Consider the following 16,145-nt stretch of genomic DNA (forward strand, 5'->3'; position numbering starts at 1 on the left):
CATGATGTTATAGTGTCCATGAATGTACCTGAGTAAGGTAGGCCTTTCGCTGTATTTCTTAAAACATGCATCAGTTTAGCTCTGTAGGATTGTCATTACGTATGTGATAGTATACTTAATCATGTCATAGTATACTTAATCACCATAATACCTTAGTTGTGAGACAGAAATTTAACGTGGACAGAATGTAAGGCCTACATACAGTGTATGTACATCGACCTGCCACATATATACCGGTACATATACAGATTCTGTAAGACGGGTCGGAAGTTGGAGGTTACCCAGAAGAGAACCATGACAGTTTGGCCATTCCAGCCCAGACGGGAAATGCCGAGATGTTGCGATTGAGATTTGGCGGAAAAGGCCGAATGTTGTACTCCAGAGAGGACAGAGGTTCGGCGGGGTCGAACATGTCAGACAAAACAAACTCGTCCTAGTTTGTGGGCAGACTGTGCAAGTACGCGCACAAGGTGTGAAGATGATGATCTGCCGTGACGTCTGCCATGCCCAGCGACAGTTTTCGCTGCCTGACTCCTGAGATATCATCCATATCTGCAGTGCATCGCATCACAAGTTACTGCCTCAACTTCTTGAAACTGGATTGAGGTTTTTGGTAAGTTTGGTGAGGAGGCTCTCGAGTAGGGTAACTTACCGATATGGTTTTACCATTGGTTTAGGGCCGAGGCTGTCAGCTAGGGGTGACACTTGTGAATCACAGTATCACAAGTCCTGTCAACTATGTGTAAATTAATGATGATGTTTCTTGAGAATGGCCAAAAAGCATGACAATGTAGAATACATGCAATACAAAATTTCAGAGAAAACAGCGATTCTGAAGGTGGACTTTTAAAGTGGTAGTTAATATAGTCCACATGTTCAGTACCGGTATTTGAGATTTGTTCAAGGAGTAACAATTATCGTGAGCAAGAGAGGAAAGTATTCTGTAAGACGATTCGGAAGTTGGAGGTCACGTGACCACCCTATCGTGTCGAAAGCAAAATGGCCGCCCAGTGTTAAAGTATTGGGGGAAAAGGTCACATTTTGTTACTTCGCTAGCGACCAGTAAGGCCTAGTTGTAAAAAAAATAGCATCACGAAAGCTTTACAGAAATACTCAGACTATCTGGAAAGCTGAAAATTATATAAATACAACGGATTCGAAAATAGGCATTTTCCTATGCAATAACGTTGGGAGATCACGTGTTCTCTAGCTTCCAATCCGTCTTACAGAATTGTCCAGCATAATAAGTCGTCACAGACGTACAGTAAAGATTCTGAGGTCGTTGGTTCGGAATTTACAGCTGTAGGGAATCATAATGCACTGTTTTCAATTTACCTTGTTGTACGGGCAGTGACCTTCCTATTAGGCCTACAATATGCCTGTATAAAAAGTTGAAGTACTGGTTGCTTTAGCATTAATAGTCATAATCAATAATGATGGGCAAACAGTTACGCTTGTAATATACAAAATAATACCCTCCACAGAGACTGTAGTATTTTTTATTTGTCTTTTTCTGAATACTTCAATACTTCATTGCTTTACAGTGGGTATTGAGATATCATTGTTATTACCAGAAAGCTACCCTCGGAACATTTTTTGTAGATGTTTGGAGTGTAGAAAAGAATGATCATATTAGTATATACATGTAGTTGCACTGTAAAGGGCCTACATACACAGACATATAATGGACATGTGGCGCAGCATGTCGTCAGTGACAACCTTTTCCTGCTTAAAACTTTCATGTACATATGTATTTACTTTGTTAGGAAACCGGCTATGTTTGTGAAAGCACCATATATATATTTCAACGGAAATAAACGAAAACAAATACACTGTTCTGCATGCATGCTGCTAATAGCTTTTATTTATACATTTGAAAATGACTGAGGTGATGTTTGACATGTACATGCAACGTTAATGAAATTGCATAAAACCAGAATGAATTAAGTCTTCTGCTGAATTCATTTTATGATTTTGTACAGTTAAACACGTATATTGACTCAAAGGGATCAAGTGATTGGAGATAAAATCTGGAATAACTTTCAATCATGGCGGAAAGAGCGGATTCTTGATTCGGAAATGAATGGCTGTTCCTTCGTGCTGAAAAGAAAAATCAAAACATATGTTTGTCAAAATAGTGTGTTATATCTAATATTGGGGAATTAAAATCCCCTGCATTTCAAATTGCAAAAAAGAAAAAACAAAAATCTGAATGCTATGAAACGTTAAAATTTACACATGCAGACTTAAGAATCACCACCAGATATTATAAAAGATTACAACTGCGCATATGATGCATAACCAGAGCACCAGCGAGAGCGTGACGGTTGGAAACAGTTGGCCACAGCGTATATAACTTGCATAAAATCAGGCCTCTTGTCAATTTATCTCAGTTATTCTAACTGTTCGTGCAAATGCTTTAATAGCAGCAATTTACTTTTATTTGTTATATATTTAATTTTAGATCTATTAACTGTATGAAAACAACTGGGACGGGATACATATTGTAGTTCGATATATATACTAGTATGTACAGAAACATCCCAGTATAGGTCCTGGATTAATGTTAGGCTTTGTGTAAGAAAATGAAAGAACTCCAAAGATAATAAAAAAGATAAACAAAAAAAAAGAAAGAAACAATAAAAACACGCATTAATATAGGATAAAGCAAAACACATAACAGAATTCTGTGACTGCAGGATTCTTGGTATATAACAAGAATGGGTCGATATGCGAAAATAGCTAAATCACTGGATTTAGTTACTATATACGCTCTCAAGATCGAATGCTTGGTACACTGATTTATAACGCGGTAAGATTTAAAGGAGAAGAAAATTTAAATATCAATCAAATACCATTGAAAAGAGTATGCATTTCATCGCATTTGCATGCCGAGTACAAATTCTAATATGTACCTCCAGTTGATATATTATAAATAAAGTCAGCGCCAAAATTTGCTATGGGCCACTCCATTTTGCCTAAGAACTAGGCCTGAAGTCTTCTGTGTTAGGAGGAAAATTGCCGTCGGAAACCGCCAATGTGCAGTTCGTACATTTCCGGTAGAACTCTTCTTCCCAGAAGGTAGCGAACAGTACAGTTCATTTTCCGCTTGATGATCGGGAAACCGGAATCTTGGACGTAGGTTCCGAGTTTACACGAACAAGCCGGCCTCTCATTGGCTGACAGGCAACACCCCCCCAGCATAAATTACAGGGTGTTCAAGATGGAGGACGCGATGGACTCAGCGATTGATGCCAGCTTTGCCGTTTTCAGGCTTTACGTGTATGGCGAGGAAAAATTGCAAAATTATGCAGCAGGCACCACCAGATAGAAAAAAATGTGCTCTTTTCAGCCTATAGTGTCATGTTTTTAAGTTTTCTTCTCTTTTAATATTTGATTGTAGGCCAATAGTCATACAACTGAAACATAGCAGGACAAAGTTGATGTTATATGTCACTTCTGTTCACATATACCTCTGTCCACGAAGAAACTGGCGAAGTATTGAGTGACTTTCACAGCATTGCTCGTATGAATCCAGTTAAATTCCGGATTCCAGTTATAGGACTGCTCTGGGTGGAACTGCACGCCCCACACGGGGTACTGTTTTCCTATAACAACATAAAGGCATACCTCCACTAAGATAAGAAAGCTGAACTGTCACTCAATCTTATATTGCAATACACAAAAAACCTTAGTGATTAATGATCCTTTATCCATCAGGCATTTTTTTTATATAATAAACGGCTTACAGAGTTAACCAGAACAGTGACGACAATGTGATACTTGGCAAATTGTTAACGTATATTACATGTGAAATCTGGCCACTTTTGGTTTACTTCATGTATGGAATTATTCTATAACTGCTTAGCGAAGTAACAACTTACACGCCCCATGTATGAACTCTCGATTCTTGTGACCCAGCGATTGAAATAGAAATATGTTCTCTTGTTTCTCAGAAGTATATGTAAATCTCACTCATGTAGTGTTATTATAAAACACATGCTACTGCTTTTCAGCAGTTGTATAACGCATTCAATAGTTGCTATCCAATAAGCTGTACGTTTTCAGAAATAAACTTTTCTTAATTTACTTTACTTTAATCACTCGGCAACGACCAGCACCTTCACTTCATTTTAACGCATATCGCTGAAGAGTTAATCTCTCAGATGACCAAAGGATTGCCAGAGATCATCGGATCCGAAAATGCACAATCAGCAACGAATAACCCTTGTCAATCTACCTTCAATTGTGGACACGAAAATCTTGCCATCTCGGTCTCGATTAGTCGACAGTACCTTAAAGAAATCTGCCAGTTTCTGATTCTCAGCGAAAACCTGTGAAAATACAGAAATGAAAGCAACCTGTCTGTATTGTAATGGCTTGTAAATGTAACTTGGCAATGAGTTAGTTTTTCATTGTGAAAATCCTTGTCTGTGTATATGCCAAATTTAGCAGGCAATTTTGTCATTCTATAACTTTTCGATTTTTTCTTTCAACATGTTTTGGTAACATCATGGTGATATTGCCATCAATAGCAGCCGCTCTTAATTTACATATACTAGTATCTTTATTGTTGCTTTACTGTAGTGCTTGCCGGAGACCACCTATAACACAACATCCAGCCCAGAGCACAAGACCGGGGCAGACCATTGTGCTGAGCGAAAGAAAAAAAAAGAATTGTCAAGATTGTTCAACAGTTTTAAAGTTTAAACTCCGGTCGAAACTCGAGTATCACGTTAACAAGGTATGAGATCAAAGGTTTCATGCCTTATCCAGCTTCTTAAGTCTTTCCTGTTAAAATCTCACCTCAGGGGTGAGGCCGTAATGGTGGTCATTGTCTGTCACATTCTCCTGTTGTAATATCTCAATCACATCTGACGCGGCCTTTCCGTATATTTGACTGTCCCTGTAAGCTATAACAACCATGTCATGTTTCTAATCAGTAGACAACATTGATAATCATCGCATAGAAGAAACTTCATTTTGCCAGATGTATGAAAGACCCTATAACATATTTCAAGAAATTACATAAGGAATTAGGATTCACCATTCCTTTAAAAGTGACATAAATGAGGAGTCTCGGCGTAAAATAAGTCAGGTCCAAGCTGTGCAGTAAGATGTTCACGTCTGCCTCTGCAGTAAACAATGGCGATTTTTGAGCAATGTCATGCAGGTACTACATGAACAGTATAAGAGAATGGCCAAGCTACGTTGCAATGAGCCTCAGTCGCCACTGCACAGGGAACCTCGGGAACCTTGGGAACCTTATAATCTTAATCCATGCTACAGCACAGTTTTGTAAAGCCCGAGGTGTCGATATCAAAATTCAGCGTAAATTTGCATATTCCTTATGTCCAGAAAAGGTATTGCACCCAAAACTGAGCAGCTTATAGTATTATTACTATTTACATCACTCTGTGTTATAAATTAATACAGCGTACAAATGTGCTTATTTTCCACGAGCCAATTATTTTATCTTGTTAATATAAACTAATATGCTAAATCATTTTTTATGTATACAAATCTCTCTTTATTACCAGGAGTAAGCAGATCGAGGGGTAGAGGCAGATTTGCTGCATTAGTCGTCGTCAGGAGATTTTTTTCCGCAACCAAGAATGACAGAAACTGAAACCCCAGGCATGTTCCCCAAACAGGAAAGTAGTCGCCATTCTTGTTAGCCTATGAAACGTAGAAAAGGAAGAGGTTGAGACAGAGAAGTCTTGTATACTGTTTATTCAACAAGCATTGGCATATATACACATCGAAACATATAATTTGTGGAGTAAGTTATGCTTAACTATATACACAGTACCTCTATTACTTTGAGACCCGCAAATGGCGGGTGAGGGAACCTGACGAATCTTTTACACATATTAAAAGACAAAAATGATGCTTCGAAAGCTGTCATTATTCAATACGTCGAAGAGTCGAAGACTGATCTAATGAATGGACAACTTTGAAAATACAAACATGTGGTTTAGCATCTTTGCAAACAAAACGTATCGTTATTTTGGGAGAGGAAAATTAAATCAAGGACACGACATAGGACGAGATACTAGGGTGTTAGCACGCCAGCGAGGCGCAATGACCCAGAAACCTCTCAGCAATGGGGTCGCTGGCTTCCTCTCCGGCCGTACGTGGGAAGGCCTAACAGCAACCTGCGGATGGTTGTGGGTTTTCCCCGGGCTCTGCCCGATTTGCTCCCAACATAATGCTGGCCGCGTGGGTATAAGTAAAATATTCTTTAGTACGGCGTAAAACGCTAATCAAATAAATAACAATCAACTAACAAAAACCAAAATTGAAAATGGATCCTCTGACATCTAAAACGCTCTCTTCTCCTTGACCAATGCGTTCCGCTGCTTGAATAAACTCTACCTTCTTGTACCTCGATATTAATTCTGATAGTTTGTCAAGTACCTGGCAAAGGGGTGTGGCTTATTTGGGGCATTTCGGCTCCTTCAATTAACCTTGAACCTGACCTCACATTTTAGTAGAGCATTAAACACCAGTGAAATCAGTAAATCAAAATTGAAAGAATATCCCTAGGGTAATTTTACCTGCATTGCTAAATCAAACATGATTTTTCCGGCTTTTGCATAGCTTGATGTCGTCAGCGATAAGGATCCTCCAGGAAAGAGAACGCTGCGAAACAAAATAACAGATCGTACCTTATCAACTGGAGGCCAACATGTCTTGTTAAACCACTGCAGTTCATGTAGTAGAAGGTTCAGAATAAGCTATTTCATACGAAGATATCCCTGTTCTCCTCAGTCTTCCTTGAGAATTCATTAAAATATATGAAATGTACCTCCATATACAAAGAATTGAGACAGAAGGATTTTAAGAGAATATTGCAACTTGTTATTTGTTATCTCCTTCTATACAGAACATTATCTTTAGAATATTTCTAAAAACCACTTGCTGATGAAGAAATGTTTTCAGAAAGCGGGTCTGCATAAAGGGCAAGGAAAAAGTTCCCATTCCTTGCGTCAGTATGTTCAATATATATGTGTATACATATATAGATCCCACAAGAACATTACTACAAGCGAAGAAGGCCTTGCTGTGTGGTACGCCACTGACCAGTGCTTACCCATTGATGGACTTGAATAACGTCTCATAATATTCCATTGACTCATTAATTCTGAAAAATATTAATGTAAGAGTGTTTATTTATTTGCTTACTTCTAAGACGTTAGGAAATACTCTGCCAGATATATAGCGCAGGTGACTGTGACACACAACACCATCGGCGGATATTCACAACTTTGTACATATATGTTTGAAACTCGGAAAATAGTATTTTGTTTTTAGTTTGTTGCGTTAATAATAAGAAATCTGATCGGCTAAGACCTAATTTAAGTAGAAAGTACCTTGTCTCCATATGACCCTGGATACCAAAAATCCCCGTGTGAAACCGCATGATTTTTATTGTGTTAACATGACTGAAGCTGGTTATGTTCACCCTGTTGCCATGGATACCAAAATTTGATCCAAACAGTCAGCCTAATTCACTCTAAACCTGTTTGAACACTATTGCGTTAATATCATTCAAACTTGCCGTTTCTAAAAACAGTTGCCGTGGTAAGCAGAAATTTGATAAAAAAGGCCCAGTTTAAACGGGAACATAGGTGACATCCATATGGACCTGCAATACGAAATACGAAATCTGAAAAAAAAGTTTTCCGATTGATGTGCATGACACAGTAGATATAATTCGCGAAATATAGCCTTTCCTGTTGAGTGTGACACGTTGTGCAATGTTTTCTTTTGTACTCTGTACCAGTTCTTCTTACACGTAGGAGTTCGACAATCGGAAAGCCGATTTATTTGGCTGCTTCATTTGCTCTGTTCAGCTGGAATTAATGTTGCGGGGATTTTACAAATTACAGCATGCAGCGGGACCATTGGCCTTGTCTTATAATATTTAACCAATTTGTCTCAAAGTGCTCAGATAATTATTGGCCACATGACTGTTTTGGGATATTGCCCGTCTGGTTACTGGTAGGTAAGTCATGACTCAAAATCAGTATAACCGCTACATTTAATATATGATGTTCCACAGTCCATCCAGGAAATTGTGAAAAAAACGGCATAGTTCATAATTATGTAATAATTATAATAATTGCCACTAGTATTATTTTAGAGCAAATATAACGCCATTAGGCGGACTATGACCCGTACATCAGGACCGACTACATCGAGCTGGTTTCACGACCACATTCAAATCAAATCAGGTTTCAAGTTTTGCTATGGTGACTTATGGAATATAGTTGTTGGTAGCAGTAAAACACAATCAATCAATCAGCCCAAAGCGAGGCATTCTGATATATTTCATAATTAATAGATCATAATTAAATAACATGAAGCCAACTGGGCGATATACTAATGTTTGCCGATTCATAGTTTAAAGTACTATAGGACTGAAACTATTATATTTGAAGCCTAGACACATGCTGATTACTCACCTCCAGTTCTTAAGTCACGTGACCAAAGGGTGTGCTGATGATTGGCTGAAAGCAGCTATGACATGCAAACCATGAATTGTTGTAATGGTATAGTTTGGGTTTAGTTGCAAGTTCACTTATGTTATCGGGACTGAACCTGAATAGTACTCACCTGATAGGGACAACCCTGGCACCCCCGGTGTGCAGAAATTCTACATACTCAGAATATATTAGGCTGTCTCCATACATCATGTACGGCCCAGCAGTTTCATGTGCAAGAACACCTTCAAAGAAGAACACTGTAATTGTATCGTCCGTTCAGTCAGATGGAGAACAAAGTGTATTTACCTGAATATAACATCTAGCCAGTGATATGCGTTGTGCTTTTACAGGTATCTTAAAGTAAAACACTACTATAAGTAAAACATAAATTTTGTGTAGGATACATGTACTGAGAAAAAAGAGACAACACATTTCAGCTCCTGAACAAACTGATTCAACAGTCAAGGTCATGGACATGCGAAGTTTCAAATTGGTAATCTTTTGCTTGATTCGTACATTGAAGCTTGGAAAGAACGCCAGGCGTGCCCGAACGCCCTCAAATTGCCAGTGAAATGTCGGTCGTAACGTAAAATGGTTGCCCGATTTAGACAATTCCATGCTTTAATGATTCTGCACTAGATAGTTGTTTAACATTCCAAGCGACAAAGACACTGCAAAGAGGAGCTAGAACGTAATCTGCACAGGTTGGAACAGGCCTGCTTACTGGTGGACATGGGCTACCATTAGTTAAAAGAGATAGAGCAAAGGACAAAAGTGGAAGGTGGGACCTGATTGTTATCTTAGCAGGTGTATAACTCCCAGAAGTTACCAAGAAGCAAATATGGAGAGAAGGCCAGAGGAGGAGAAATTATTTCTGGTGCGAGAGGAGATTAAACTCGGAGAGAGACATGACTTCGTCATATTTAAAATACATATCAAAATAGAAACCTATATAGACTGGTCGAACTAACGTCATATTCAACGGAAGAACTATAGCACAATGAAATTCTCTTGATTTTATCACAGTTTTTGTACACATGGATGCTGGATGTGGAGTTGCGATGATCTAAACGTGCAGTCTTTAATCACTGAGAAATGGCGATTATAAACTTGCCCATAACAGGATTGTTATTTACAACGTAGGGAACCTTATTGTCTAACTACGATGCCAAGGGTGCATTTATATGTAATATACATACATGTATTTACAAACTTACCTATGACAGGCTTGTTATTTACCACAGGGAGAATCTCATTGTCAATCGACGGTACTATCAATGCATTAACAGTGGCGATATATAAGGCGTAGAGCCACTGCATAATGTACTCCGTGCTTTGTATAGCTCTGTACAAAAACTGCAGGAGAGAAGGACTCGTCGAATTATCACTCAATATGTAGACTGCATACCCGTACTTCTTTCATATATAACAGAGAACCGCTGCACGTGACTGGTGTAAAGATATATACACACTGCGCTATACATATGGCTATAATTGGATTGGTGTCACCAAAAATAGGTCACACAAGCTAGAAATGAAGGACATGTCTATGATTGCAACAAAAAAACAAAAAATCGTGGATGGTATCGCTGATTTGAATTTGAAGGTTTCCTCTTCAAACAGGAAGATCAACTCTGGTAATTAGGTAAACACCCATCGGACCAGTATAGGCTACACAAGACAACTCTCACCCTATATAGCATGTGCTCTTCCCGATACCAGGAAGTTTAAAGAGAATGAGTACGATCAAACTTAACCGAAAGAAGAAAGATACTCCTGTGGAAAAATAGATCCGAAAACGAAATCAAGAGTATGCATCTTTGAAAATAAGCTCCGAAACTAATAACAGGTATTCAAGCATATATAGCATTTCATTTGAACGATTATTTATTATGCACATTAAATACCTAATATATGAACCTATGTATATTGTAGGTTTGATCACTCTCATAACTTCAAGGAAATGATTCCTCTCCACAAGAAATGCTCCATCCTGCAGTTAAACTATAAAGACTGAACCGTTAATAAAGTGCGTAAAAGAATAGGTTTAAACAGAAAGTTATTTTTGCCTAGGTATTACATTGTAATAAGGGTACTCTGATGAGAATCATGCATAACCCGTATGTTTTACACTCACTATTCCAGTAGAGTTGTCACCAATAAATACATATATACAAGACATATATTTGTGTAAAATATTTACACAAAATGCTACCTGCTAATATGAAAGCGGCTATACCGGATATGTTTTGACAAAAAATCCATATTTGCTAATCAAGTCTGCATTTACTGAGAATGGCTCAAATTAATGTATTTCAGTAAATATCAGACTCTTACCTGTACTATTTACAGTTTTAAAAATATTCTAACGTTTGAAAAAATGCGACGCTCTTTATAAATTTAAGGAACCCTTTTACCGATTATGACAGGCATCCTAAGGCATACACAAGGCTGATATTTTGTGAAAGGCAGTGGTTTGGGCTAGTCAAAAACAACAGCAAAATTCGATAAGATTTGCGCGTATCGAAATCTCCGGTATAGTCCCTTTAACCTATATGTGCGTGTTCTAGCCGATATATACTCGCCATACTAAGGGTACTCTGATGGAAATGGCGAATAGCCATCGCATTTTACACTCCCATGGGCATTGTATTAGAGTTGACATCAATGTATCAATATATATCAATATATCAATATAATCGAGAGAAACTCGATCAAAGATAGTGGCCATCTCATACAGTGAAATCATCCGAAGGAAACTTGCACTCGATGGAAAATTGTGCCCAATAAAATCGTCTGAAGGTTTTTTTGCACTGCGACAAAAATATGCGGCAATGAAATCTTCTGAAGACAACTTGGACAGGGGTATACTCGATGAAAAATAGCGCTCATCTCGTACAGTGAAACAGTCTGAAGCACATGAAAAGTAGTTTCAATCTTATACAACAAAATCATGAGAAGCATTACAACACTGTTTGTAAGCCTACACTAAAAATGTATTGAAATCTTGGCTGGTTCCCTCCCCTTGACGACAGAAGGCGCTAAATGCATTCAAGGTACGCGGAATACGTCAGCGAACTAGACTAATCGTAAGTTCTGCATGTACATGTACATTTGCCAGGAACTGACTACAAAGCTCAGTGTTTTATGTAGGCCTAACTGCTTGAGCCTGGAACCATGTCTCCCTGTAGTCAGCATAGCTAGTTTGAGGATGGATTTCTTTAACGTCGATCTCAGTCAAATCTGCCGGCGAACAGACAACTCCGACGGACAAGTCGACGGTTTTGGGTGAATCTTTGCTGAAGTCAAGGTCCAGATAATCAGTCATTCCGTCCAGGGACTGTTCAATGACTTTACACATGTCCGAAAAGGTCGGTCGACTTTTGGGATTTTCCTGCCAGCAGTCTAGAAGCAACTCGTACCTGCAAAAGCGTAGAAAGCACAAGGTGATGAACTTGTTCTCATACTTGATAAAAAAATAATTCTGCGATGAAATCTCTTCAGAAGGAAACTTGCAAAAGGGTATATACTCGATGAAAAATGGAAGCCATTTTCTACAATGAAATCGCCTAAAAGGGAAATTGCAAAAGGCGTACTCGATGGAAAATTGCAAAATGGTATATACACTATGAAAACTGACCATGAAATACAATGAAATAAACTGAAGTATTCCCAGTGAAAATAGTGACCATCTTATACGATAAAATCGCTTTAAGCAATCTTGATGATTACTGTGTGTGAAACGTGTATGTATCAACTGATTGAGTTCAGTGACACCTATGTAATGCGGCTTTGATTTAAGAATGCTACATTTGGGATACAGAACAGCTCAGGTTTTCATCAGGACACGCCGCACACGATCTGTGTGCAGACATTCTACATAATTATTGAATCCCTTATGACTTAGTTCAGGAAAGGTTAAATAACGGTAATATTTACCAGGAAAGAAAAATAACACCGCTGTTTCACATAAATAATTCAAACGATCTGAAATGATTAACTATTTCTGATTCAAACAAGTATTCGTTTGATATTGACGAATGGCATAAACGGACTCTCAGAATGAACATTTAAGAATTCAAAAACCTTAATCCAAACTGTCCTTACACAGCATCAGGGCAAGTGTCCGGTTTGGGAAGCCCTCTGACCTTTCTCCAGTTCCGGAAGTACCTGGATGTTCTCCAGCTCGGGGTATGGCACCTTTCCCAGGGTGAAGATCTCCCACACCGTCACACCGTACGACCACTATGCGGTAAGAAAGTGAGATAAAGTCATGGCGTTTTGTTTCCATTTACCCAGAATAACTTTCATTGACACATTAACTTCAAACAGTCCTTTTCTACCCACCTGACGCAACTATTTAATTTACTCGGTAAAAAGGAGACTACAATCACTTATCTTTCCATAAGTTGATAAGGAATTATCGCAAATAAAGACAAAAAATGGGACATATGTAGGCAGTGCAAAGGTCTTTATCCAGGAGTACTGTTAACCCAACAATCAAACTGCAGTAAAGATCATCAGACGTGTATAGCACTCTCCTTGCATTAAGAGAACTGTATATTGTTTTACAACGGATAAATATAAGCTTAAACAAAGTGTAGAATGTTTGTGAAAGTTATCCCTTATCCAAACACTGACCACATCAGTATATATGCTGAACACTCGATCTTGCAGACTTTCCAAAGCCATCCATTTTATTGGAAGCAATTTTGTTTTGTCTTGACGATAGTAACTGTTGGAGTAAATATCCCTGGCTAGGCCAAAATCTGCTACTTTAACCATCATGTTTCCGTCCAACCTGTAAACAGAAATGAAACAATATGAGATAGATTCCAAAGGTCTGCTTGATTATGCGGTTTGATCAATCTTCTCAATCAAAAAAGTTTGCTGAGGGCAATATTTGATATTTATCTGGAAAAGAGTTTGAACTTTTTCATTGGCTTGAATTATGCTATTATAATGGATCAATGGCTAAATTGTCTCCACTGTAGCCTGATCCGGATGTAACAGTGCAATAACAGTGTTTTCTTGTACAACTAACAGTTTGCGCTAAAATGCATTTTCTTGTAGATATATATTTCTCTTCTGACTGTAACTTTACAGCCACTCACGCAGTTATATACTTAGAAGGCAAGGTGCTCTAACAGTCGTCTTACGATATTTTTAGCAGCCAGAGTGCTGTTAAAGCACAAACACCAAATAAATATGCAGGAACAGGATCTTACGTAACAATTAAGATGATTGTACGTGAGTGGACGGTAAATCGATACTGTAAAGCTACAGCATCCACTTTTCTTTTCTGCAGTAGTATTTTATAAAGTATTTAGAGTATTTTTCCTTGTCGTAGATTACAGTAAAATACTGTTACTGTATACTGTCACTGACATGCAGTTTCTGGCGGCCAGATCTCTGTGGACAAACTTCATGTCTGACAGATAGGTCATTCCTCTGGCGATGTGTAGACAGAAGGATATGAGCTGAAATGGTTCAGGAACCTGCAATAACAAAATACTGGTAAAGCAAAACACCGAAAACATGTTGGCCTTATCTTAATAATCATAGGAACATTGATAAATTACACTACAGAGTATTCCGCAAAATGGAAAAGAAAGGCAGACATGCATTTTATTAACTAGATTATTTGATACACAGACTGAAATGTCACAACAATCTAATTTATACAACAGAATCCTCAAAAAATGTGATTAATAAGTGTGCAGCAATTCGTTTACCTTGTCCTTTAAGTCGTCCTCATATCTGAATTTCCTCAGGTATTTCTGTAGATCTCCGTGCTCCATGAAGGGTAAGACGAGGGTGGGGATGTATGTGGTAGGGTGGACACACACACCGATTATCGTCAGCACATTGGCGTGTCGGAAATCCGCCATCACTATGGCTTCTTCCATGAAGGCACTGATCTCAGGGTACGCGCAGTGTTCTGATGAAAAAAGATTTGACTGCTGATACAATAAACGCTAATTCCAGAATCGCTTTGCGCACAAGGCTCCAGAGCTGCTAAGTCACAGCTAAATATATTATATAGTTAAAAAGAGTTCTTAAGTTATTAATCATTACTGAGAGGGCTGGCAAAAGAATATCTGATAATTTGGAACATTTACCTGAGTTATTTGTGCCAGTTTTGGCATGCATTAACACCATTTGGTCATCTTACCTTTTAGAGTTTTGATTGCTACATCTCGAATATGAAGCGGGTTAGCGTCAGGTCTATATCTCCCTCGGTAAACAGATCCAAACGCACCTGTTACAGGCGTTGACAAATATTTTATTCGTAACGACAGGCAAACGCAGACAATTAACATCGTCATATTAAAACTGCAAAAGTGATAAATTGTAAAGGTCATTCCAAATTTCATTTTATTCGTGAGATATCATGGCTAAAACGTCAAAAATGAAATGTGCGATATAAGTTATTATAATATTAAAGCAAAAGAAAGTTAAAATTTGAAGTAAGGTTCACCGGACAGGCAAATGAAAACTATGCGTAAAAATACTTTTATTTATTTATTTAGAATTTTTTGAAGAGTGTTGAAAGGCATGCAAGTATATCTTTTACCCATAAGTAAAAAGAGTTATACCAGCATTCACTGGGCGCCTATAACCTTCTTCACAAAAATCTAAAAAAAAATGATTTAAAGTATATTTATGCATAGTTTTAAGTGGTCTGTTAAGTGATGCATGTTTTGATGTTAGAGGTCCCTATAATGAATAACCAAATAATTCAGAAATTTTAATGACAACGCAGATCTGGTTTTCAGAATAAGGGGATAAATCATTTCTAATCTAAACATATCTGTTTCTTTACTTATCTGATTGGTACTTGATGATGTAATCAAAAACTTCACTTATATGGGAGTGTGATCAGGTTTACGGGCAGAGGAATCAGGACATCCCGGAGTAAAATCCACCTTGTGGGGTGGTTATGGGCATATATGGAAAGTTTGGAGGATTTAATGAATTAAGGATGGTATATTCGCCAGTGTTTCTATAGACCATGAGGTCCGTTTTCGGACGTCGAGGCAAGGTGAAGTATTAACGATGAAACAAATGCTGGAAAAACGCGATGCTGATGTTAATGACTTCTCAAGGTCACCACAGGCGCGATGCATATGTCTCCACTTCTGAAATTAATCTTTGGAGTATGTAGATTATATGCTGAAACTGTCACCCTTTGGTCACTAAATACACATTTATTAGCAGTAGCAGTCTTTTAGCAGGTGACAGAACGGAACCAATCGTCGGACAGAATTTACAAGGAAGCGTCCCAGTCAGGTAATAATACATAATACGACAGTTCCGACTGTTATTGGAATCTGTTTTTCTTTAACTCTACCTTTGCCGACGTTTTCCATTGTCTCTATTTTGCTTGGATGGATGAGAAGGCTGTATATGGTCATCTGAGATTCCGGATCTAAGACCATCTTCAGCAGAGATCCAATCTCCAAGCTGTTCCTACCTGATCACAACGTAAAGATGAGATTTTGTTAATAGTGGTACCAGATAAGGTGTTATTGTATTTAACATTATTCTTTCTGTAATACAAGCTTTAAATTTAGAATGCATATGCATTTGTTGACTATAGAACTCAAACCCTTGAAGCCGTCTTGACGGTTTGGGGTGGGGGTGGGGGTG

At 38.2% G+C, this 16,145-nt stretch overlaps 1 protein-coding gene and 1 long non-coding RNA gene across 2 annotated transcripts; one reads left to right on the forward strand and one right to left on the reverse strand.

Annotated features, from left to right (window-relative positions):
- Window positions 1-2: 2 nt before the first annotated feature.
- Window positions 3-5,669, forward strand: LOC135472361 (uncharacterized). The gene is made up of 3 exons (XR_010444524.1): window positions 3-613; window positions 4,588-4,744; window positions 5,541-5,669. It is a non-coding gene; the product is annotated as an uncharacterized LOC135472361 (long non-coding RNA).
- On the reverse strand, window positions 1,335-9,907 carry LOC135472351 (gamma-glutamyl hydrolase-like). The gene is made up of 9 exons (XM_064751823.1): window positions 9,710-9,907; window positions 8,623-8,734; window positions 7,097-7,147; window positions 6,561-6,645; window positions 5,538-5,679; window positions 4,807-4,913; window positions 4,241-4,334; window positions 3,474-3,608; window positions 1,335-2,100 (listed from the first exon to the last, which is right to left on the reverse strand). The coding sequence occupies exons 1-9, from the start codon at window positions 9,810-9,812 to the stop codon at window positions 1,967-1,969; spliced, it is 963 nt and encodes a 320-aa protein (XP_064607893.1). The 5' UTR covers window positions 9,813-9,907; the 3' UTR covers window positions 1,335-1,966.
- Window positions 9,908-16,145: the final 6,238 nt, after the last annotated feature.

Source organism: Liolophura sinensis, chromosome 1 (genome assembly GCF_032854445.1).
Source record: "Liolophura sinensis isolate JHLJ2023 chromosome 1, CUHK_Ljap_v2, whole genome shotgun sequence".
Classification (NCBI taxonomy): domain Eukaryota; kingdom Metazoa; phylum Mollusca; class Polyplacophora; order Chitonida; family Chitonidae; genus Liolophura; species Liolophura sinensis.